General features: G+C 41.6%; 2 protein-coding genes across 2 annotated transcripts; one reads left to right on the top strand and one right to left on the bottom strand.

Moving 5' to 3' along the window:
* Positions 1-10,189: 10,189 nt before the first annotated feature.
* Positions 10,190-10,515, bottom strand: H4C16 (H4 histone 16). The gene has a single exon (XM_060026120.1). The coding sequence runs from the start codon at positions 10,499-10,501 to the stop codon at positions 10,190-10,192; it is 312 nt and encodes a 103-aa protein (XP_059882103.1). The 5' UTR covers positions 10,502-10,515.
* Positions 10,516-12,838: 2,323 nt separating this feature from the next.
* Positions 12,839-13,516, top strand: H2AJ (H2A.J histone). The gene has a single exon (XM_060026122.1). The coding sequence runs from the start codon at positions 12,957-12,959 to the stop codon at positions 13,344-13,346; it is 390 nt and encodes a 129-aa protein (XP_059882105.1). The 5' UTR covers positions 12,839-12,956; the 3' UTR covers positions 13,347-13,516.
* Positions 13,517-25,263: the final 11,747 nt, after the last annotated feature.

Below are 25,263 nucleotides of genomic sequence, written 5' to 3' on the forward strand. Positions count from 1 at the left end.
GAAAAAGGAGACATTACAAATGATACCACAGAAATGCAAAGGATAAGAGACTACTGTGAATAACTATATGCCAACAAAATGGACAACGTAGAAGAAGTGAAAAAATTCTTAGAAACATACAACCTACCAAGACAGAGTCAGGAAGAAACAGAAAATCTGAATAAACCAATTACTAGTAAGGATATTGACTGCGTAATCAAAAATCCCCCAATGAGAATGAAAGAAAAGAACTATACGATTATCTCAACTGAGGCAGAAAAAGCATTTGGCAAAATACAGCAACTGTTTATGATAAAAACAATCAACAAATTAGGTGCAGAAGGAACATATCTCAACAAAATAATGGCCATACATGAGAAGCCTAGAGCAAACATCATACTCAGTGGTGAAAGGTTAAAGTCCTAGCTAAAGCAATCAGGCAAGAAAATAAAATTAAAATTATCAGAATCGGGAAAGAAGAAATAAAATTTTTCTACTTGCAGATGAAGATGCAACCAAAAAACTGTTAGAATTAATAAATGAATTCAGTAAAGTTGCAGAATATAAAATGAACATAGAAAAATCAGTAGCGTTTCTATACACAAACAACAAATTTTCTGAAAAAGAAATAAAGAAGTTAATCCTATTTACAATAGAATCAGAAACAATATAATACTTAGGAATAAATTTAACCAAGGAGGTGAAAGAATTCTATTTTGAAAACTGTAAGACACTGATGAAAGACATCAAAGAGGACACAAATAAATAGAAAGGTATCCCACATTCATGGACTGGAAGAATTAATATTGTTAAAATGTCAATACTACCAAAAGCCATCTATAGATTTGGTGCAACCTCTATCAAAATTCCAATGCCATTTTTTACAGAAATAGAAAAAAAACCTCCTAAAATTTATATGGAACCACAAAAGATCACAAATAGCCAAAGGAATCTTGAGAAAGAAGAAAAAAGCAGGAGGCTTTTCCTGATTTCAAGCTACCTATAATACTATAGTAATTAAAACAGTATGGTACTGGCATAAAAACAGACAAACAGACCAATGGAAAAGAACTGAGAGCCAGATATAAACCCAAGCTTAAATGGTTAACTAATATTTAACTAGGGATTCAAGAATACTCAGTGGAGAAATGATAATCTCTTTAATAAATGTTGCTGGGAAAATTGGGTATTCATGTAAAAAAATGAAAATTGATCCCTATCTTATACCACTCCCCCAAATTAACATGAAATGGATTAAAGACTTAAATGTAAGATCTGAATCCATGAAACTCCTAGAAGGAAATGTAGGAAAAAAGCTCCTTAACATGGGTGTTGGTCATGGGTTTTTTTGTAAATCACACCTAATGGGCAAAAAATAAACAAGTGGAACTGCATCAAACTATAAAGCTGCACAGCAAAAGTAACTCAACAAAGTGAAGAAAACCTACAGAATGGGAAAAATATTTGTAAACCGTATATCTCAGAAAGGGTTAAAATCCAAAATACATAAAGAGCTCATAAAGCTGAAAAGCAAAAAAGCAATTAATTCAAATAAAAAATGTCAAAAACCTGAATAGACATTTTTCCAAAGATACATAAATGGCCAACTGGTACCTGAAAAGATGTTCAACATCACTAGTCACTAAGAAAATGCAAATTAAAACCACAATGAGATATCACCTCACACCAGTTAGAATGGCTGTCATAAAAAAGACAAGAGATAACAAATGGTGGTGTGGACGTGAAGAAAAGGGTACCCTAGTGCGTTGTTGGTGTGATTGTAAATTGGAGCAGCCACTATAAAAAACAATATGGAGTATCCTCAAAAAATTAAAAATAGAACTACCATACAATTCAGCAATTCCACTTCTTGGAATATATCCAAAGGAAATGAAAACACTAATTTGAAAAGATATCTGCACCAATGTTCATAGTAGCACTATTGAAATAGCCAATATACGGAAATAACCTAAGTGTCCATTGATGGATGAATGGATAAAGAATGGAATATTATATATATATATAAATATATTTATATAAATATAAAAGAATGGAATATTATATATATATATAAATATATTTATATAAATATAAATTTATATTTATAAAGAACAGTGAAATCCTACCACATGTGACAACACGGATGAACCTTGAAGGCATTATGCTAAGTGAAATAAGTCAGACAGGAAAAACGAATACTGAATGGTCTCACTTATATGTGGAATCTAAAAAACAAAAAAACCCAAACATACCAAACTTATAGAAAACAGAAAAAGAGATCAGGGATCAGATCTGTGGCTATAGAAGAGCGGTGGTGGGAGGCGGAATTAGAGGAAGGTGGTCAAAAGGTACAAACTTCTAGTTATAAGATAAATAAGTACTAGGAATATCATGTACAACATGATGACTATAATTAACGCTGCCGGATGATATACAGTTATTCCTTGAATAACATGGGTTTAAAATGCACAGGTCCACTTACACATGAATTTTTTTCAATAAATACATATTACAGTACTATGATCTGTGGATGGTTAAATCCACAAATTTGGAACTGAAAGAGGAGGCCGACTGTAAAGTTATAGGAGGATTTTCAACTGCATGGGAGTTGGTGCTTCCAACCTCTGAGTTGTTCAAATTCAACTGCAAAGGAAAGTTGTTAGCAGACTAAATCCTAAGAGTTCTCATCATGAGGAGGATTTCTTATCTTTTTATTGTATCTATATGAGATGATGGTTCTTAACTAAACTTATTGTGGTGATCATTTCACAATATAGGCAAATCAAACCATTGGTGATGTATGTCAATTATTTCTCAATAAAACTGAGAAAAAGAAATAAATTGACATAATCCAGAGCAACACCAAAAAAGCTCAGGAAATATATGGATAAAACCATGTTTGATCATACCACAATAAAATATTTAATCATAATTTTTCTTATTTTAAAAATAATAAGTTTACCTCAGAAAATTTTTAAATATGTTTATATTATACATGTTTTGTGGCCTCTGCTTTAAGATGGGACAATTCAGAGTTATAATTCCCTCTCCAGAAACTCTTGTGGATCAGACCAAGGCTAGACTTTACCTGCCCTTGGAAACAACTTCCACTGTGCCCTCACGTTTCTTGAAAAGCACTCCCTCAGTAAGTCATCTGCACCCAAGCCCTGTCTTAGGCTCTGCTTCAGGGAAAGCAGTTCCCTAATGTGAAGAATAAGTTGAGTCAGTAGATTGAAAAGGAGTTACTACAGTAATGGAATACAAGAACAAAATAGCTTCAAACATACCCTGGTAAAATGACTGAACTCCAAGGATAAAAATAAAATCTCACAAATAATAAATGAATAAAGGCCAGTGAACGAGCATGGGACTTCTTACCTGCACATTGGAAGCTGATGGACCATGGAACATTATCCAGACTTCTGAGAAAAAAAAAGAGCTACAACTTAAGGGTCTATATATCATTTAGGTAACATTTACCAGTCAGGGTGAAGGAAAGATATTCCTAGAGCTGCAAAATTTCATAGACTCTATTACCCACATACCTCACCTAAGGAAAATTCTTCAAAAAGGACTACTCAGTTGAAAAATAAATCAGGGGACTTCCCTGGCGGTCCAGTGGTTAGGACTCTGTGCTTCCACTGCAGGAGGCATGGGTTCAATCCCTGATGGGGGGAGATCCTGCATGCTGGCTGGCGCAGCCAAAAGTAAAAAAAAAGAAAAAGAAAAAGAAATCAGAATAGAGACTTCAAAATCGGGGAAGATGAAGAAGAGAAAAAATAGTAGTGAACTATGATTCCTGCAATGTACGTATAATTAAGTCTGAGTAGATAATGATACAGTGATTGGGAATTTGTAATATAAATGCTAAATAACGATTCTTGAAAAAAAAAAGTCACTCTGCAAGAGAAATCAAAATAGTCTAGAATTAAAGTGCTAAATCATCTCAACAAATCTTTGGAGTTGACAGGGGATATAAAGAAGAGAATAGGGCTTCCTTGGTGGCTCAGTGGTTGAGAGTCTGCCTGCCGACGCAGGGGACACGGGTTCGTACCCCGGCCCAGGAAGTGCCATGATTACTCCCACACTCCAAGTAGAATAAGAGGAGGAAAAGGGAACTACAAAGGATCTCTCATCTGAGTTACCCTCCTTTTTAGTCAGGGTTCCCGGAAGCTCCACCCACAGCTTCCACCAGCCATACGGCCCTCCTCTCACCACAGGGGCCTTGGAAATACAGTTTTTCTCCTGAGTGCATTATCACTCCCCCAAAAATTTAGGTTCTGGTATTAAGAACAAACGGGAGAATGATAATGGATGTCTGCCAGTGATGTCTGCCACAGTGTTGTGATAAAACCAGTAGAAATAGCAAAAAGGAACAGCAATAGAAAAACATAAAGATGGAAAGAAAGAATCATGTTTATAGTTGTTTAAATGTGACAATGGACTGAATTCTTTTAAAAGCTAACTGTCAGATTAAGTTAAAAATATAAAACCACTATAAGTTGCAGAGAAACAAAACTATAAGAAAATTATTTCCTAAAAAGGCTGAACTCAGGCAGCACCTTCCTCCAGTTTCTTTATCTTATTCTTCAGTGAATAAACAAGAGTTTAGGGCTTCCCTGGTGGCGCAGTGGTTAAGAATCCGCCTGCCAATGCAGGGGACACAGGTTCGAGCCCTGGTCTGGGAAGATCCCACATGCCGCAGAGCAACTAAGTCCGCGAGCCACAACTACTGAGCCCATGTGCCACAACTACTGACCCTGTGCTCTAGAGCCTGCGAGTCACAACTACTGAGCCCACGTGCCAAAACTACTGAAGCCTGGGAGCCTAGAGCCCGTGCTCCACAATAAGAGAAGCCACCGCAATGAGAAGCCCATGCACTGCAACAAAAGGGTAGCCCCTGCTCGCTGCAACTAGAGAAAGCCCGCACACAGCAATGAAAATCCAATGCAGCCAAAAATAAATAACAAAACAAAAACCCAAGAGTTTAGCTGCAATGATTATGATAATAAAGATGAGTAAAGATGATGCAGAATTGCAGGTATCTATTTGAAAATATAAAAGTATCTCTTTTTTTTTTTTTTTTTTTTGCGGTACGCGGGCCTCTCACTGCTGTGGCGTCTCCCGTTGCGGAGCACAGGCTCCGGACGCGCAGGCCCAGCGGCCATGGCCCACGGGCCCCACGCGGGATCCTCCCGCACCGGGGCACGAACCCACATCCCCTGCATCGGCAGGCGGACCCTCAACCACTGCGCCACCAGGGAAGCCCAAAAGTATCTCTTTTTTATATATCTAGAATGCCTAATTCAATGGTTTAGCAAATTGTAAGATTAATATAAAATTTATCTCTAAGATAGCTTGCTTTTAATCAAGTTTCATATATCCCATAAGAAAGTATTAGAAACCAAGTACTTATTGTTATGCACGATTATAATCTTCAAGATAGTAAAGCAGTTGTTCGGATTTTGGGACATTATTATTTGAGTGAGCTCAAGGAAAAGAGTTTTGTGAAAGATAACCTTAGAATACAAAATACGTAGGTATCTATGTATGTAAGTACAAAAATATTTAGGTAGAATTTTGGATTTGATAATAAGCAAACTTATTTCTTATTATCAGAATATAATCATTATCATAATGTTTAATGCCAGTTATTAAAGAATTACTAAGGGTAAACATCAACTACAATTTTTATTAGTTTTTAGTATTCCACATATGATATTTAAGGTAGCCCTTCTCTCCACCTGTCAGGTCACTTTGCTGACCAATAAAAATGGTTAAAGAATCTGAAAAGGGGCTTCCCTGGTGGCGCAGTGGTTGAGAGTCCGCCTGCCGATGCTGAGGACGCGGGTTCGTGCCCCGGACCGGGAAGATCCCACATGCTGCGGAGCGGCTGGGCCCGTGAGCCATGGCCGCTGAGCCTGCGCATCCGGAGCCTGTGCTCCGCAACGGGAGAGGCCACAGCAGTGAGAGGCCCACATACCGCAAAAAAAAAAAAAAAGAATCTGAAAAGATAACCAAAACATAACCTCCAGGGCAGGTCAAGGCAAATGGTTTACTAATAAATTTAAGGGACAGATAATTGTCATAGTATAAAATCTTTTCAGAAAACGAAAATACATGGAAAACAACTCATTTTAGGAAGATATATTAACATATTATCAAATAGATAATCTTCCCAAAACATTAATAAGTGCCTATGAGTATTCCAAATTCTAGGTCCGAGGTTCTAGGGGTACACATATGAATCAGATTCTGGCTTTCAAGGAGTTCACAGACTAGTCGGGGAAAACACATAAATTCAAATGCTGTAGTTAGTGAAATCCACTTACGGCAGTTTGGCAATCTACACAATCTGAATGAACCTTCTAGCACAAACGCTGCATTATTATGGCCAGAAGAAAATAAGGAAAATCAAAGAACAAAAAATAAAAGGACAGTGAAATAACAACTGAAGGTGAGAGGTAAGCAAGCATCCACTCTAGGGTTGCAATGGAGAATCAATCTATAAGGAGGCGAAGTAGAATATGAGCCTCTTCAACAAGCTGGGACACCCACAGGGCGCTAAAATGGTCACAGGTTGATAGCAGCATCCAGCCCAAAGGAGAAGAAAATGTTAATTTTCTGTGGAAGGCAGCAATGCTCAGTTAGTTCCTCAGGACTCCCACAGGTGAGCTTCAACCATATATTAGTTTAGAATATACATCTGCCAAATAAATAAAGCCACAAGTCTTCATGTATTGTAGACCACCATGAATTGACTGTGTTTATCAGTTCATTCTGACTGCCAAATTATATCACACCGTAATTTATTCATCCAGTCTCTGGTCCATGTGCAGCTGGTTTGTTTTTGGTACTGTGAAGAGCTCTACCAAGAACTTTAGTGAACATGCACCATGTACATAAGTGCTATCATTTCCCTCAGGTAAATATCCAGGAGTGGAATTGCTGGTTCAGCATAAATGTGAATCTATTTTCAAGTTCACAAGACAATGACAAAGTTTTGTTTCAAAAATAGTTGAATCACTTTATACTCCTACTAGTGTTATAAGAAATTCTGTGCGACACTTGCTATTGTCATTTTAAAATTTTTAACCCATCTAGTGAATGAAAAATTGCATTTCACTGTGGTCTTGATTTGCAATTCCCTGATGACTCATCAAACTGAACATCTCTTTCTATGGTAATTGGCCATGTTTTTCCACTGTCTTTTGCTCATTTTTCTATTGGCTTGTTTGGACTTAGTTTCAACTTATACCCAACTGTTTACCTGGTCCATCACATTATTCTCAGGCAACAGGACAAATTAGATATCCAACATTAGAAGGTTTCCCAAATACATCATGCCTAGAAATTACTCTGGCATTTGTTCACGCTGTTTGCTCCCCAAGCTTGCTGTGCTCTTCTCCTTCCCCAAAGGGCTTTCAGCTCAGAACAAATGTTACCTGATCTTTGAAGACACCCCTAGGCCTGATAAAATTTGTTCTGTACACCAAGAGCATTTCATTCATGCCACTCCATTATAGCAAACCACATGTGTACCACATAGATGTCTTCCCCTTCCCTCGCTCTTTACTTGGAAAATAGAAGCTTCTTTTATAAAGAATAAGCCATCATAAAATAGATGGCTTATTTATCTCTGAATCTTCAAAAGTTAACAGTTCTTGGGACAAAAGAGGCATTAAATGTTCAAATTCAGAAGAGATGACTTTGCTACAGGATCTAATTTCAACAGCATTTCATTCACATTGTAAGAAAAACCTTATAGAACAGCTTTAAATTAAGTTCTTTAACAAACGTGTAGGAAGGCATTTTATTAGTCAACTTCAGAAAATCTCAGTCAGTTCTAATTTCAGATATCTTGCATTCTCAAATCATGTGACCCAGTTTTGGTTTGGAAAATGATTACTTCAGGACTGGACACTACCATGGGACTCATACTCACAGACAGAAACAAAAGATTTCTCATGTTCAAATAATTTGGTTATATTTTATAAAGTACATAAAACATGAACAAAAACAAAAAAGCTGTGCTACAAGGGAAAATAAAGTTCTACCAGACAGGTTCAAAAAAATTGAGGCCACCATCAAAAATATAAACAAAAAATTGATTCCAAATAACTTAAATACTTAAAGAATAAATATTTTAAATTATCATATGAATACCTATTTTCATGCTCCACTGCAGTCCCACCTTCATCCTCAATAATCTGATTCACACTAAATTGGGGCTTTAATAGGTGCATCTATCTACTCAAATACACTCATTCGCTCACTCAACAAATACAACGGCACAGAAGTGTGCCAGACCCTGCTGCTTCTTTTTAAGTAACTCAGGGGTTTTTTCACTTGAATTAAAGAAAGTTGAACTTATGGGATTGTCTCACTGCCCCAGAAATTTAATTAATACCAGCACCATGGATACACTTGAGTATGGAGTAGAAGAAACCACTTAGAAGTGAAATGTCAGCAAATAGGGACGGGAGCCTCCCTGGCAGAGTCAGTAGCACGTAAAGGTTAACGTCAAAGGGTGCAGCATCCAACAGGGCTGGGTTCAAATCCTGGCTCAGTTCTGCCCCAAACCCCGTATCAGTTTCCTCATCTGTAAAATGGTAATTAATAATACATAATTCGTAAATTTGCTGGGGAATCAAATGCAATCATGGAATACAATTTGTCCCAAAGTGTCTGATATTCAATAAATGATATGATGCCAGCCTCTGCTGAGGGAATACAAGAAATGTTTCCCTGGCTAGAGTACATATGAGATATATTGATATATCGCTTAAAGTGAGATACACATACATTGCTGTCAAGGTTGGGAAATTACCCCAAAGCCAATCCAGGCAACCACCTCTAGGAAGCTAAGTGATTTCACGATGTCTAGACAAGCCGGAGCTGGGGGAGATCAGTTAAGGTGCATGGGATCACACCGCATTTGGGGGCCTTAAGCCCCTTCCCCATTTCCCTCATATAAACAGGTTAGTTAGGAGTGACAGAGCCAGGAGTCGAGCGAGGCCCTTTAATGACTTCGGTTCCCGCCTCTCCCCGCTGGCGGCCCCTGCCTGCGGCACGCAGGTGGGGCCCCGTCTCCAGCTCCGCCGGCGACCCAGGAAAGCGCCCGCAAACGGACCGTTCCTTGCTCTCCCGGGAGGGATTACTGCGTAGGACTCCACGACTAAACAGCTCTCTCGCCACACCCTTTTCACTGAACCCCTTAGAACCCAACCCGCCTCCTCTCTCCTCTCCTCAGACCCGCCCGCGATTCGGAAAACGACTTTTACTAGGAAGTGAGGGTTTATCTCCCGGCTGCTACCGGGCCACACGACCCTCTCCCCCGAGCAACAGCAGCGCATGGATGCTGGGCAGGACGCTGCCCTGCGCCCCGGCCACGTTGCCGGCTAACTCCTGGATTCCCACCGCTAGGAGTTCAAGCACCGCCGCCGGGTACTCCGGAGTCGCGACGCTCACCTGCTCGGCGCGTCTATCTTTGTGCAGCTGACCCACGGCTAGCGCAGGGGCCGAGGGCTCAGGCCCAGGCCTGGACTTCGCCCACACGCAGCCACCCTGCATTCAGCGCCTGAGCTGGGTTACCCCTTACTCACAAAGTCAGTGAAAAAATAAAATATTCACACCCAGCAGACTCCGGCGCGCCACACTACGCCTGCACCTCGAGCTTTCCTATTGGACGCCGCGACATCCGCGGTCTCAGAGACGGAGCGGGTCGACCAGCGAGAACCCGGGTAGCACCAGCGAGAACCGCCCCCTCTGACGCCTCCTATCCAATCGGAGGAGGATAGCCGGCTCACCCTATTTGCATACAAGCCATTCTATATATGCTCAGGGCCCGAAGCCTCCCCCGCTAAGAAGCGTGTACCACTTCTAAGACGTGGGTTTGGAAAGGTAGCGATGCCTACTTTTCCCAAAAGGAATCCAACGTCGGCAGTCCGGCTCTGAAACAGAGAGCAAAATCACTACTGCCCTGCGCCGTATTTCCCAGGCTACGTTCTAAGCGCGGACGCTAGGTTCCCGGCTCGAGCTCTGCGGCTCACACCTCCCCAAGCCTCAAGCCTAACCCCAATTAACGCTTCATTTGAAGCACTTATCTGCAAATTCACACGGCAGTTTAAGCACTACCAACTCTTTTCTTGACGTTTTGAGGGCCCTAAAAAGGGCCTTTTGGGATCTGGAGATAAGCCGCGGGCACACCTCAGCCGCCGAAGCCGTAAAGGGTGCGGCCCTGGCGTTTCAGCGCATACACCACATCCATGGCCGTGACCGTCTTGCGCTTGGCGTGCTCCGTGTAAGTCACCGCATCACGGATCACGTTCTCCAGGAACACTTTGAGCACTCCCCGGGTCTCCTCATAGATGAGGCCAGAGATGCGCTTCACACCACCACGGCGAGCCAGACGGCGAATGGCGGGCTTCGTAATACCCTGGATGTTGTCCCGTAACACCTTCCGGTGGCGCTTAGCGCCTCCCTTACCTAGCCCTTTGCCACCTTTACCTCGGCCAGACATCTTTCACAACAACACGTCTAAAACCAAACAGCAAGCTGCTAGTAGTTCTGTGAGCTGTGAACCTTGCCTTATAATTCCTTCTAGCGGACCTGTTTGAAAACCTCAAGAAAGTGGGCGGAGCTATAGGCTCCAGGAGATTTCTTTCTTTCTTTTTTTTTTTTTTTTTAAAATTCCCTCCCTATAGGGCTTCCCTGGTGGCGCAGTGGTTGAGAGTCCGCCTGACGATTCAGGGAACACCGGTTCGTGCCCCGGTACGGGAAGATCCCACATGCCGCGGAGCGGCTGGGCCCGTGAGTCATAGGCCGCTGAGCCTGCGCGTCCGGAGCCTGTGCTCCGCAACGGGAGAGGCCACAACAGTGAGAGGCCCGCGTACAGGAAAAAAAAAAAATTCCCTCCCTATAAAATGTCTTGTTTGCTTATTTGGGAAAGATTTTCTTATTTTTGCCATGAAATTGAGGAAAGACTCGATAAAATTTATTTTGCCTTTTCTCTCTCTCTCTCTCTGTAGGGCGCGGGAATTCTAATTTTATAGTTTTCAAACGGAATGCTTACTCTTATAATACCATTCTCAGACTAATGTGAAAATCAATAGGAACCAGGAATGCTTTACTACATGTTAAATTTAAAAGCAGTTGCTTTACACCTGTGGATCTTTTTAAGTCACTAGTTGGGGTAGAGAAAATCTTTTAATGGTTCTTTTTTCTCTTTTGGGGGCCCCGTGGAGAAAGAACTAAAATCCTTTCAAAAAGTCTAACCTTACCCATTCCCCCCAATACCCCCAGACTTTTCCCTTGAAGATTCTTCTGCACAGTTGGCAGACTTTACTGCCTCCATCGCCTCCAGCCGAAGCGCGTTTTTTGCGTTTCAATCAAATAACTATTTCTGTGATTATTTAGTTAAAATACTGTAATCTTATTTCATTAAAACCCGAGGTTCTCACTTAAAAATTCAAAGTTCCTGTAAAATAGTGGATGCCATGATCGTGGCTTTAAATAGTGATTTATACTGCAGATCCCCAATTAGGAGGCTCTCCATTCTTTTCTTAAGAGAATCCCTGAGCAAAAACAAAACTTTTGAGTAGTGTCGCCCCTCTAGGAGATAGGACTGTCTTCCCAAAAGGGTTTACTGCGATAAAAGGCAGCAGTATTTAGAGGATGATTCATAACTCTTTCCCAGGTACTTAACACCTTGAGGAACAAATATTTTAGTAAACTGTGCTCCCTGTCCCTAGTCCTGACGAATAAGCCTTTCCAGCAGGAAAGCTTTATGGTAAATATTTATATATACCTAAATGCTTATTATTTACCTATCCTTACCCATCTCCATAGCACAAAAAAGTTACTGTGATTGTTGTTAAAGAAGAATTAAAAGAGCTCTCAGAACACTCTCTGGATGGCTAAAAAAAAAGTCCTAAATAGTCAAATTGTACCACATGATTTTAATCCTTGACTCAAAGAAGAAAAGTCTTGAAGAATCAGGATTCTTGTAATGGTAAAATAGGTTGGCTTTTAAATATTTACTAAGAAATCAAGGTTAGAACATTTTCAAGTTAGAGATCTCTCTTGTTTACAAGAATAAAAAGTGTCCATAATAATAATAAGTCAAAAATTGGGGGCATACCCTGCGACCTCAAGTGCTAGAGGCATTTCTTGCTTCAGGCCTTGTACTTTAGAGTAGCTCTCCTTCCGGATTTTTCTTTTTCTTACCATGGTTTCTTAATTTTTTAAAACTTTTTTTTAAATTAATTAATTTATTTTTGGCTGCATTGGATCTTTGTTGCTGCGTGCAGGCTTTTTTATCTGGTTGCGGTGAGCAGGGGCCACTTTTTGTTGCCGTGAGCAGGCTTCTCATTGCAGTGGCTTCTTTTATTGTGGAGCATGGGCTTCAGTAGTTGTGGCATGCGGGTTCAGTAGTTATGGCTTGTAGGCTCCGTAGTTGTGGCACACGGCCTTAGTTGTTTTGTGGCATGTGGGATCTTCCCCGACCAGAGCAAGAAACTGTGTCTCCTGCATTGGCAAGCGGATTCTCAACCACTACACCACTACCGCCACTAGGGAAACCCGGTTACTTAATTCTTAAGACGTTGTTTTCCTGGGAGTGAGCGAGGACGTTGAAACCTCAGGATCCTGTAAGTTCAACTGAACCCCTAAAGGCGGAGCAGTCGGGCCCAGGGTATTCATATGGAAGGTTATGTAAATGAGGGTTAGCAGTTTTTCTTTTGATTGGAGCAAGCTGGAGAAGGCCGTCCTTCTGCCAGCGCTCTAATTGGGAGAAGAGCCTGCCTGTCATTGGTCACCGGAGCCGAGGTTGTTGCCGCGCCCAATGGGAAGGCGCTGCCTAGTGTCAGCAAAGTGTTGGTGGAGGCAGTTCAGATGTGGTACGTTGCCCTCCCATTCTAGGAACTGGACCGCTGGGTTTTATTTCCCCTAGCTGGAGTTTTAGGCGAGAGACAAACATGTCTGGTCGCGGAAAGCAGGGCGGCAAAGTGCGGGCAAAGGCCAAGTCCCGGTCCTCTCGCGCGGGCCTGCAGTTCCCGGTGGGCCGAGTGCACCGACTGCTGCGCAAAGGTAACTACGCAGAGCGAGTGGGAGCCGGGGCGCCGGTGTACCTGGCAGCCGTGTTGGAGTACCTGACGGCGGAGATCCTGGAGTTGGCTGGCAACGCCGCGCGGGACAACAAGAAGACCAGGATAATCCCTCGCCACCTGCAACTCGCCATCCGCAATGACGAGGAGCTAAACAAGCTGCTGGGGAAAGTGACCATCGCCCAGGGCGGCGTCCTACCCAACATCCAGGCCGTGCTGCTGCCCAAGAAGACGGAGAGTCAGAAGGCGAAGAGCAAGTGACCCTGACGCCGCCACAGGAGAGCTGGCTTCCTCAGCAAAGGCTCTTTCCATAGCCACCCCGCAGTGTTTTTGAATACGGTTGATGTTATGGAGGGCCGGCGCGATCTAGTGGGGAGGTGGGCGGCGAGGGGCCCATTAGGGTCGGGGGCCAATAAAGTCGGTGAAAGTTGTCTGGTCGAGAGAACTGTGTAATCGCGGGGGCCTGCCGGGTGACCCAGGGGCAACCGGGAGGCCTTTGGAGGAGGTACTGGTGGGTCGGCCTGAGCCACTTTCTGGGCTGCTTTGGTCCGCAGGTCACCCTCAAGGCGGGCAAGGGAGACCAGAAGGGACCCACTGGCCTGGAGGTGGGCAGAGTTGGGAACTCTTCCTCCTCGCCTGAAGGCGGAGGAGAGACAGAATAGGTGCGAATGCAGCTGGGGGAATTATTTTTACTTTCCCTTCCCAGGGCCTTTGCTCCCCTGCCCTGTTTGGGCAGTTCAGGAACCTGTTCTAGGAAGGAGACGGTGGCTTCGAGCTGGTCTTGGGCAGGAAGTTGTCTCTCCGCCCATACTTTTCAAAAGGTAAAATAACTTGCCGTCTTGGAAGTGTGGCTCTGATGACACGGTGTCAACAGATTTTTCTTGGCCTGACAGCTGTTGTGTTTTCGGTATCAGATATTTTTATGAACACGCTTATGTTCACATTTCTTTAAAGTGAAGAATACGGAAGCATGAGTGTGTAATGTGTAATACGGAAGCATGAGTCACGAGGTTGGAAGTTTGTTCCCCTGACACTCATGTTGCAGAACAGTGCAGCACCTTTAGTCATGAGTTACATATGCTTATGAGCTTTAAAAATGATTTTCTCAAGTTTCTAGCTTCATAATGGTCTTATCTCCACCATATTAGATTCCTGTGGAAATGTAATTGGTTTGATTTTGCTTTATAACAACAAATCACCCTCTTGATGTCCCTTATGTTCTACCACTGGCCTGAAATAGTGACCTCATTCCAACAATGCCTATTGGGGTTGTGTTGCTTAATGGTACAGTGATGCTTTAATAAATATGTGAGATGTGAGAAAAGGCAAGGACAAATGATTTCAGATCAAGAATTTGAAAGTTACACACTAGCAATCCAATCTGTCCTTAACTGACCCTTCCATTTCACCCTTTTCTACAAGCTTTGTCCTGGCCCTCATGCTCCACAAAATAAGATCCCCGTTTAGATTTCACGTCTTTGGATTCATCTTTCCTGTGAGTCAGAGTTGAAGTCTTCTTGAAAAGAAAAAAAAAAAGAGTATGTCTTCATCCTTGGTAGTATTGTAGTTGGCCCGTTTTCTCACATGGACTGTCTTTATTTCTTCCCCAATATTTATTGAGCATGTCTATATGCCATGCACAGTACTAGATGATGGGTGATGGGGGTATAGCTGTAGATGAGACCAACTGGATTTTGACTCTTAAAGCTCACTTATTTGTTCAGTGTCCTGGAGATAGGACACTGAACAAATAAGTTACTATCAGAGAAAGAATTCCCCATCAGCTTCCACTAGTACTTGTGTCTCTCTGTTGCTTGTGGAATGAATGTCGGAATTACTTCTCCCATGTGATCAAGATTGAAGCATACCAAGGTCAGGCCACACATACCCCTGTTCGGAGGCCTAAAGTAATGACCTCATTCCAACAATGCCTATTGGGGTTGTGTTGATTAATGGCATAGTAATGCTTTAATAAATATGTGAAATGTGAGAAAATACCAAGGGTATGTACCCAGGGCAGTTTCCAAGGTGTCCAGCTGTTTACTCCATTACCACCTTCTACTCAGAAGGCTTCCTCATATGTAAAATAATAGTCATAATACCTGTTTTGATGACTGAGATTGTTCCTTTATTGCATGCCAGATATTAGATGCTCAGTAAATTGAAAGAAGTACCATTTTCTACAGGGATATAGGCTTACCTTTATAGGTTAGGGAATAGGTAACTGTAGTTAATATGATTTTGTTGTTTTTAATGCCCAATTATTAGGAATAGTTCTCATTGTTACCACTTTGTGGAGTGATGGGCAGTGGAGGGAAAAAAAGTGTATATCAGGTGCTGGTTTTGACACTTATGTCTTAATTTCCTAAAAAATTTGAGGCACGTGAAAGATTATTACCGAATGGTAAAGAAATTAGGATAGGACATTTATAAGATAAACTTTTCTTTTCCCTCTAAAGATTCACAGGAGTCTAATCCTGTTACCTGAAGATAAAAACAGGCCAGATACAAGGTACAGTGATGACCCCCATCCTCCTTCTACCTCGACCACCACTGTCCCAGAGATTCTTAGGCTCCCCTTAAATACTTCCCCTGCTGCAAGCTTCAATCAGTCCCTCACCATTTCTGTTTCTGAGGGGTTTTTAAACCTGAATAGTTTATTGGCAGTTCAAAATGCATACCCCTGAAAAAAATAAATGCACACCCCTTGCCTAATCAAGTTCAGCCTGTGGATCTTTGATGCACAAACAGTTCTTGCCAATGTATGATTGTTAACTTAAAAGGCCAATATTTTTTCAAGCACGAGACCTGATGGAAGAAGATTTAGGACAAAAACTGGTGGGACCTGAATTCTTGTCCTTAGTAGATTTCTAATCCATAGTTGTGTGTGCATACACACATGCGCTTTCTCGTGGAGATAAGCCGTTCAGCGTGGCAGGCTGTGACTTGGCCAGGATTTGTTCATTCTTTGTTTTTTCCTGCAGGGCCAGTCTTGCCTTTGTGTCCCTGAGAACTGGTCTGTTTAGTTTTGTCTGCCTGGAATCAAAAGGTTTAGTCTGGCCCCATAATTGGTGATAACTATATGCAAACTCTTCACAAATCTCCTTCTGATAGTTGAAAGGTCATATACTATAGTGTTTAAGAACTTTTACTCTCTGGAATGAGACCTGGGCTCAAATCCACTCACCTCCTTAGTAGGTGGGTGATTTTGGAAATGTTACTCAATCTCTTTAAATCTCAGTTTCATCTATTAATTGGGCATAATAATAGAGTTACATCAGTGGATCTGGGGGAAGAGTTAATGAGATAATGTAAATTAAGGCACTGAGCTTCCCATATAGAAATGTGCTCAATGAATAGTAACCATTAGTATGTGAAACTGGATTTAGAGCAAGTAGCAGTAGTCACGGGACCTATTGAAGTTAGTAAACATCTGGCATTCTAGCAATTCTGTGACTTCTCGTCTAACGCACCATAAAAACAAGCTTAATGGCTGTTTTACTAGCTATAAGACATCTACAATCCAGTCTATAACAGAAAAGAGAGTCGTAAATAGCGAAATGAACCTTGTGAACCTGAATTTGTATTTTTTCCCCCTTGAAGGACAACCTAGTTTGGAATTAGTAGCTTGTTAAATGCACCCACTCAGATTAAAAATGGAACCTGTTCGTTCAACAATTTATTGAGCATATGTTACATGTTACATCTATGATTGATAACTGGCTGTCAAGAAAAATGATTATCATATAATTAGAAAGATGATTATAACCTAGCAGGCTACACCTTAAGAAAGGGAGATGCTCAGGGTATTATAGTAACAGAGAAGAGGCACCTGTGTTTCTCGGCCTGGTGGGGAGAGTGGCACCTGAGATGGGTCTAGTGCAAAAGTGAGCCTGACACGACAGAGCGTTCTAGGCAGAGGGACAGCACGTGCAAAAGCATGGGGGTCAAAAGGCAATATACCTGCGTCCGGGGAATCCAGGGGAGAAAGTCTGGCCTGGAGATAAGAATCTGGGAGTCATGATTAACAATGGTCTTCATGGGTAAAATCACCCAGAGGGAATATAAATCTAGAGAATGTAGGGAAAGGTGTATAAGTGAATCTCTGACAGGGCGTGTGGGATCTGTGAGGTCTAATCTCCTGTCGAGGAAGAGCAGCCTTTCAGAAGATGACGGGACACAGACTGAAGGAGAGAGCGTCAAGGGATGGAGATTTTTCACAATTTGGGTCGCTGTGCTCCCAGACACTTCCTAATTTGTCTTTATTTTGACATGTAAGTAGAATATGTTCTTTAAAAGTTATTACGTTGTCCTACTCAGGGAACGCTGGCAAGCTGGCTTACTTTACCAGTGGCACTGGAATGGAGATGCATTTTCTCCTTGGCATTTTCACATTGCATATACAGAAATTAGAGGGAGATATATCGTGACAGCAAAAACATTTTTTAAAATTTTATTTTTTATTTTTTTTAATAATTGTTCTGGCTGCGCCGAGTGGCATGTGGGATCTTAGTTCTTCAACCAGGGATTGAACCTGTTGGCCCCTGCATTGGAAGTGTGGAGTCCTAACTCCTGGACTGCCAGGGGAGTCCAAAAACATTTTTTTACAAAAGCCGAGAAGAATATTGGCAAAGAACCATTTGAGAATGCATCTTTTGTTATCATCCCATATATTTGAATACAGGTTTTTACATATTTTAATTTTAATCAATGTTTTAAGTTTCAATTTTAAAGAAGTTATAGAAATGGTGGCAACTTTTTTTTCTTTTTGACTTATAGTGGATTTACAGTGTTGTGTTAGAGCAACTTATTAATTCATAAAGCCAATGTAGGTATTTTAGAATGACTAAAGCAGGAGAAATTTGACCCTGACAAACTTAGTTAATGTTTAAGTGTTTAGTTTCCCAAGAGAGGGAAATGGAGAGTAAGAGGAACAAAACAAAACAAAATGAAAAAAGAAAGGAAGCTGGCTGGCTTCAGGCAGATACGAAATTATCACCGTAAAGAAGGAAGCTGGCTGGCTTCAGGCAGATACGAAATTATCACCGTAAAGCTTTATTTTGTTTTCTCTACAGGGAGAGGAAAGAAAGTTTAGGTGTTGAAAAACACATTTTAACATATATATATATATATATATATACACAAAAAAAGGTTAACAGTGGGTTTGGATAGTAACTGGGGTCTTTGATAATTTTATCAAGCCATGCAATTAAAAAGCCAGCACAGCCTAACTCCAAATGATGGAAACAAAGGAGGGATAAGCCCTACACTAAACAAAATTATCTTTCTTTTAGGCAAACCAGACAAGCAAAGTGCTCGTAAGGGTTTACTTGCTTTCTGTTTTAAAGTACTTGTCAAATGAACTCTCTTGTTCCTGTCAAAAGCCCAGGGGTCCCAGATGTTCACACTATTACTGAGTTGAGAGTCCTGGTCCAAGTAATGAGCACTTTAGTTGAATCCATAGTTTTGTCTTTGCCCTTCAGCCAAAGACCACCAGGAACATACCTGTAGTTTAACAAGTTGGGTTTGTTGTTCTTTGTAGCAGGGAGCACACATACTGGGGAGATGTGAGGTGTCTAATATATTAGAAAGGATTTGTTATAGGGCTTGGGTCTGTGTATAGGATGTAGGTCTGGGGCTTCGCCCAGGATTCCATACTGTGGAGGGAACAGAGGTACGTCTTTGATTTGGTAGCTTAATACAGCTAATCAGGTACAAGGAAGGAAGTGAGGCTAAAGCTGTAATAGGTGAAGATGCTAATGCATATGGGCCAACACAGGGGCTGTTTGGTCATTTTTGGGGTTTGGACAACGCTTATGTTTTTGTGTTCATATATGATACAGAGATCTCGGTTTTGTTTTGATGTTTCACAGTAGAATGGCCTTGTGTGTTGTTGGTGTCATGTGAAATGGTTTATGTTCCACGTAATACCATGGTACAGCTATGTCAGGCCAACTCCTAGTAACGCCAGGGTCTAGCCAATAGTCCAGGCCAGTTTCAAGCTGTCATGGGCTGTGTTCCCCTCTCTCAATAACTAAAGAAAAAAGCGTGACCCTGAGAAGAGGACTTGCTGAGCAGCGGAGGTAGACAGAGACATCCAAGGCGAATGTCGGCAGTGTCCAAGCACCACGCAAAAGAGGGAACCACTGTCTGTGGGTATTTCAGTCCCACATTCATGTACTTTAAACATCCAAATCCTCCGACACCATCCCCTTGCTTTCACATTCATCAAGGAACGTTCTCTCTTGAATTTATCTTTTTGCGTGTCTTCACATAGGGTAAAAATGTCCTGGTATTTTTCACATGATAGTTCATGTATCAATATTTCTAATAATGAATTGTTTTAAATTTTATTTATATATGCTTTATATATATATAATTATACATAATTTTAATACATTTAAATGTATATATTAAGTAAATACCATGACCTCACTTTTCTCCCCTCTTCCAATATCCTGCTTCCCATTGTCGGGCCCAAACAGAATCCAGTCAGTTATTCTGATTTGAACTTATGCCAGGAAGAAAAGCATTCAAACCAATAAAAATCTAGGCATTTATTTATAAGCTTGCTAAGTCTTGGTTTTCTCATGCATAAAGATGGGATAATAGTATCTTTTCCTTATCATAAAGCATTTAGTGTCTAGTGTATGGTAAGAGCTCAATAAATTACTGCTGTTGTTGTGATTATTACCTTATATTTTCTACTTCCGATTTTCTCTTTCCCTTTTGTGTTCCCCTGTCTCTCAGTGTTTATGGTATATATCCCCTACCTGCCTTCTACACTTCACACTTCACCTGCCTACTTAAGATCGCCATAGGTTATCTCACTGGGGTCTCAACCTCAGCTGTTCCAAACTGGACCAATTCCCATCATTCCACACCCGCCTCTCCCAGTCCACTACCTAGGTTTGAATTTCTGCTCCCCTAGTTGTGTAACTCTGGGAAAGTTATCTAATCATTCTTCACCTCAACAGACACATCTGTAAAATGTGTACTAGCTACCCCACAGGGTTGTAGTAAGGATTAAATAAATTAATACATGTAAAGCACTTCTGAAAATGCCTGGCACACAGTAACGTTCCATAAACGTTAGCTGCTGGAGTCATCTTCTTCCTGCTGTTCTTCATCATCACCCTCAATAAGGCAGCTTCACAGCCTTTATTCGCTGGACACTGCCAGGCAACCAAAGCCCTAAGCTGGAGACCCCACGTTCTTGTTTCTCTTTCTGCCTCATCCCCTACATCAGATTGGTTATCCAGTCTTGTGCTTTCTTCCTCTGGAACAGACCTCTCGACTCCTCCCCTCGACCCACCCGTGGTGGTCTGGCACTCTTCATCTCTCCCCTACAGTGGGGAAAGATGCATCTTCCCACCTGGGGTCTGTCACCTTGCAGCCAATCTGTCCTCTCCATCACAGCCATAGGTCTCATTCTGAAAAGCAAATGTCATTCTAACAAACATGTATGTACCATGCGCCAAACACTATCCTGGGAGTTTTATAATATTAACACATTTGTTATCTGTATTCGGTGACTTCTCTGTCTTTTATATATTATTTATTCATCACATCCTCTGTTGAATATTTATTCAGGCGCTAAGTCAGCCAGGATCCTGTCTGGAAACAGATGGCATGCCCAAATGTGATTTCAGGACAGTTTAATGAAGGGACTGCTTACAGTGATGCAGGGAAAGCACATGGAAGGGCTGGTGACCGCTGGGCTCCACCACCCTCGGCTGATGGAGTGAAGGGGTGTGGTCACCAGACCTGGTAGGAGAAGGTAGTGTGGAGGAGCCCGCATGACAGGGCGAGTCAGGAAAAGCTAACCCAAGGCAACCATGCGGGGAGGGGCCAGGGGAGTAATTACCATGACCTCACTTTCCTCCCTTCCTCCTACACAGCGCTTATTACCCAGCCTAAATGGATGCCAGGAGGTAAGAAACCCCATTAAGGCAGTTTCTACAGTTCATCCTCCTTAGGGGCATAGAAGAGGGTGGAATCATGTAAACGGGGGATCCGGACCCTTAGTTATACAAATATAACATGAGCAGGCACCCACTGCTATGGGGAGGAATGTCACCGGACCTTTGCTAGCACGACAAAGTTTATCCCCCTGACAAAAACCCTTGATACACAGTGTTCTAGCAAGAGCAAACAGGACAGATGGAATCCCTGTGTTCCTGAAGCTTCCATAAAAGTAGACCTTAAAGGAAGTCTATAAAATTCATAGATTCCAGCCTATTCTTCTGCCGTGTTTTCATATATATGCCATTTGCCAGCCATACCAAAGTACTTCCTGTCTCTTCCGGCGGCAGGGGGTTAGGAGTGCAGGGAACTCACACCCACTTTTTGCTTCGGGAAAGAACTAGTTCATGCTTAAATCTCACTGCAAAGAAGGCTGGAAAACGTAAAAGAGCACACGGAATCCTTGAGTGAGTACCACTGTCTCTGTCAGAGTTTCTGAGTATTTTTTGCTTACTTCCTAGTTCTTAGCTTTGTTCTACTTAACAAACCCCTAACACAGATGGCCAGTCAATTGCAGTCCTCTTGAGATATTTTTAAGAACAAAATGACACACAGAAATTTTATCATCAGCTAATACGCATAAGCTAATGGCCTAACCACCCGCCTGAAGGAGCTTGAGAAACATTCCATAGATTTTTGTTAAAGGAATTTGTGCCAATAATTTTACAACTAGGTTGTGAAAGTGGAAGTAAAAAGACTGAATTTTCCTTATGCTCACGTGTGCCAGTTATAAATTTATTGCCTCAGGGCTCCAAATTCCAACTTTATACGGGCTCTGTGGTAGTGGTTGGAGTTCCTCTGGGCCTGCCTTCCTTACAGAAGCGTGATGCTAGGCTCTGTGGGGAGAGGGCACTGAGGGCCTTGGCAGGAGGGAAGTATGACTCCTGCTGGCTCAGGCTGCTGCCCGGTTGTGGTGGGTAAGCAGTGAGGGGGTGAGGATACCGGGTGGCTTCTACTCCAGCCTCGTGCCCAGAATGCACATTCCCTGCACGACCTCCAGCCCTGACTCGCCCTGGGGACCACCTTCCCATGGTCCTCCCTAGGGGGAAACCACACACGCTGGGCCTCCAGCCTTCACTGGTGCCCTGACTCCCTCACAGGCCCACCTGTCCAGAGTTTCTCTCTCCTGGGTCCCTCCCCACGTGGCTGTGGAGTGTGACCGGCCACCTGCCTGTTCGGCAGGTTTCACACTTCAGAGGCAGGGTTGAGTAGTTGTGGCAGAGACTCTGTAGTTCCCAAAGCCCCAAATATTTATGGAAAGCTTGCTGATCCCTGTTCTGGTCTATCAGTGGAAACAAACACACAAAAATAAAAAGTAATAAACACAAAGCATCTTTTAAAACAACTTCTGTTGCTCTATTTGGTTTTTCTCCATAAAAGTGGTACTTTCATGTTATTCTTTACTTCTTTACGTTAACCCTCAAGTTTTTAAAATGAACATGTATTTTTCTGGATAAACTCAGTACAAATATGGATTTAGAAATACCTCCTCCTGTGATTTGGGTTACTCTGTAATAAGAATCGTCTTAGGAGCAAATGTTGGATTTGTACTCTGCCTGTATTTTAGTTCCCTCCTCACACAAGAAAGCCAAGAGCCGTTATTAGAAGGTATGGGTTCGTCTTACAATAAGTCCCTAAATATGGCAACCTTTATCAACTCATTGAAAAAAGCCAGGCCTTCATGAAAATAATATGGCCTTTTCATTTGTGGGTGGTACATTTCATGAAACCAGGCAAGATTTCAGAGCTATACTAATGTTCTTTTTTCCCCTCTCCCTACCTGAACTTTGGCTGTCACCTTCCTTCGTTCTTTACCTCACTCCCCAGTTTATTGGGGTCAAGGTTGCTGGGTGCAATGATAATGAATAACGTAGTTAATTGTGTTCTTCTTTGGACTCTAATTTTTTCTTGAGATTCAATGGATATTAAACATTACTGCGTTCTAATTTTCCTCACAAAATATTGTTACAAAAAGTCCTGAAAACATTTTTTGCATTTCATAGCATTTTTAAAGTGTTAATTTTCCTACATATCAGTTATTTATCTCCTGCACGTGTGGTATAATTCTTACTAAATATGGATTCATTATGGTAAATGACAATAGAAAACATCTTATTTTTAGGCTTCAGATGGCTAAAAAGGGGAAATACTCTGAATAGGATAACAGATCAAGGAAAAACATGTATTTGGGGAGCCATGGTTTTTTCTTTGAAAACTTTTTTTCTCTAAGGAAAATGTTTTCTCTATTTGGTTGCAGCATCATTAAGGTAAGCAGTTGATACTTAGTATTTTTAAATGTTCAGAGAAAACATTTTCATTTTTTAAAAATAACTATAGAAAGGTAACATATAAATATTATAAAGGTCTGATGAGTATCACTGCGCCAGCACGTGGCACATGCAGACCTCAGATTATTTTTTTCCAAATTGTTTATTAGTGCAGGTTAAAAAAAAGAAATTCTTTAAAAAAATTAGCATTGGTAAATACTGTATTCAAAGTATGAGACAGAAGTAACATAGACATTGATGTTTATCTCCTGGAATTTCCATTAGAGCCATGATAGTAGAGACCTCATCTGATTTTCTTACTACTGCTTTCCTAGCACCTAGCTTGCAGCAGGCGCTCAATAACAATCTGTGGAATGAATAGTTTGTACTCCCTCACGCCTCCCCAAACCCTCAGGTACCTCATACCATCAATTATCCTCTCATTCTCCAACCTCTCTCTCTACTGGCTATTGACCCTCAGCAAAACGAACAGGCCGATTAAGGAAAACCCCTCTGCTCACCCAGTCCTGGCCACTTGCCCTGTCCTCCCTACTTTTCCTTCACAGCCAACTACAAGGCCTTCTTAGAGACAAAAGAACTGGAGTAGGTAGTTATTTTGGTCTCACAGAAGTCCCAGCTCCCAACTTTACCAAAAGTCCTTATTTCCAGGAATGTAAAGAAAAGCTTCCCCACAGCTCATTTATACCTTCCTGAACCCAGGACCTGGATGTGTAAATTTATCTACAGCTTTGCTCAGGAAGAGCTTTGAGCTCCAGAAGTGCTGTGATAAGGCTGTCCTCCAAACCGATTCTGGCTGAGGAACATTCCCAGGTATTAGACCTGCTCCAGTTTGCATTCAGGACAAAACAGAAACGTGCAGTTCTACATGGGGTGGTGACTGTGGCATCTTCTGTGATCTGAAGAATGACTTGAATGCAGTAAAAAGTAGTTTAATACTAAAAAATGTCTCCCAGCTAAACATAAATAGGGAGATATTTTAATAAAGAGCACAAACTAGAATATGCAAAATGAGAATTGCAACTAGACCTTAGATGTCACCTCGGGCTTTATGCTGATTCCATGCCATGTGATGATCCTTAATTCACACTTTATAGTACCTTAAAGGAATTTCACAATGATGTTAAGGAGTGATTAATGTGTAATAAAGCAATACTTGGATAAAGAAATGGTAATATTTATCCATATACCTGACTGAAGATTTATATCAGGCTTACATTTCACAGCAGTGATCTAACCAGAACAAACATTTTTATAAAACCATGATGTAAATGACAAATGCAGAAAAACAGAAAAATAGATCAATGGGAACAGGATAGAAAGCCCAGAGATAAACCCATGAACATAGGTCACCTTATCTTTGATCAAAGAGGCAAGAGTGTACAATGGAGAAAAGACAGCCTCTTCAATAAGTGGTGCTGGGAAAACCGGACAGCTACATGTAAAAACATGAAATTAGAACACTTCCTAACACCACACACAAAAATAAACTCAAAATCGATTAAAGACCTAAATGTAAGGCCAGACACTATAAAATTCTTAGTGGAAAACATAGGCAGAACACCCTTTGACATAAATTGCAGCAAGATCTTTTTTGACCCACCTCCTAGAGCAATGGAAATAAAAACAAAAATAAGCAAATGGGACCTAAAGAAACTTAAAAGCTTTTACACAACAAAGGAAACCATAAACACAACGAAAAGACAACCCTAAGAATGGGAGAAAATATTTGCAGATGAAGCAACTGACAAAGGATTAATCTCCAAAATATACAAGCAGCTCATGCAGCTCAATATCAAGAAAACAAACAACCCCATCCAAAAATGGGTGGAAGACCTAAACAGACATTCTCCAAAGAAGATATACAG

The sequence above is a fragment of the Delphinus delphis genome, chromosome 11, assembly GCF_949987515.2.
Source record: "Delphinus delphis chromosome 11, mDelDel1.2, whole genome shotgun sequence".
NCBI lineage: Eukaryota > Metazoa > Chordata > Mammalia > Artiodactyla > Delphinidae > Delphinus > Delphinus delphis.

Coding starts and splice junctions, on each gene's coding strand:
- H4C16 (XM_060026120.1), bottom strand. CDS start 10,501: ATGTCTGGCCGAGGTAAAGGTGGCAAAGGGCTAGGTAAGGGAGGCGCT.
- H2AJ (XM_060026122.1), top strand. CDS start 12,957: ATGTCTGGTCGCGGAAAGCAGGGCGGCAAAGTGCGGGCAAAGGCCAAG.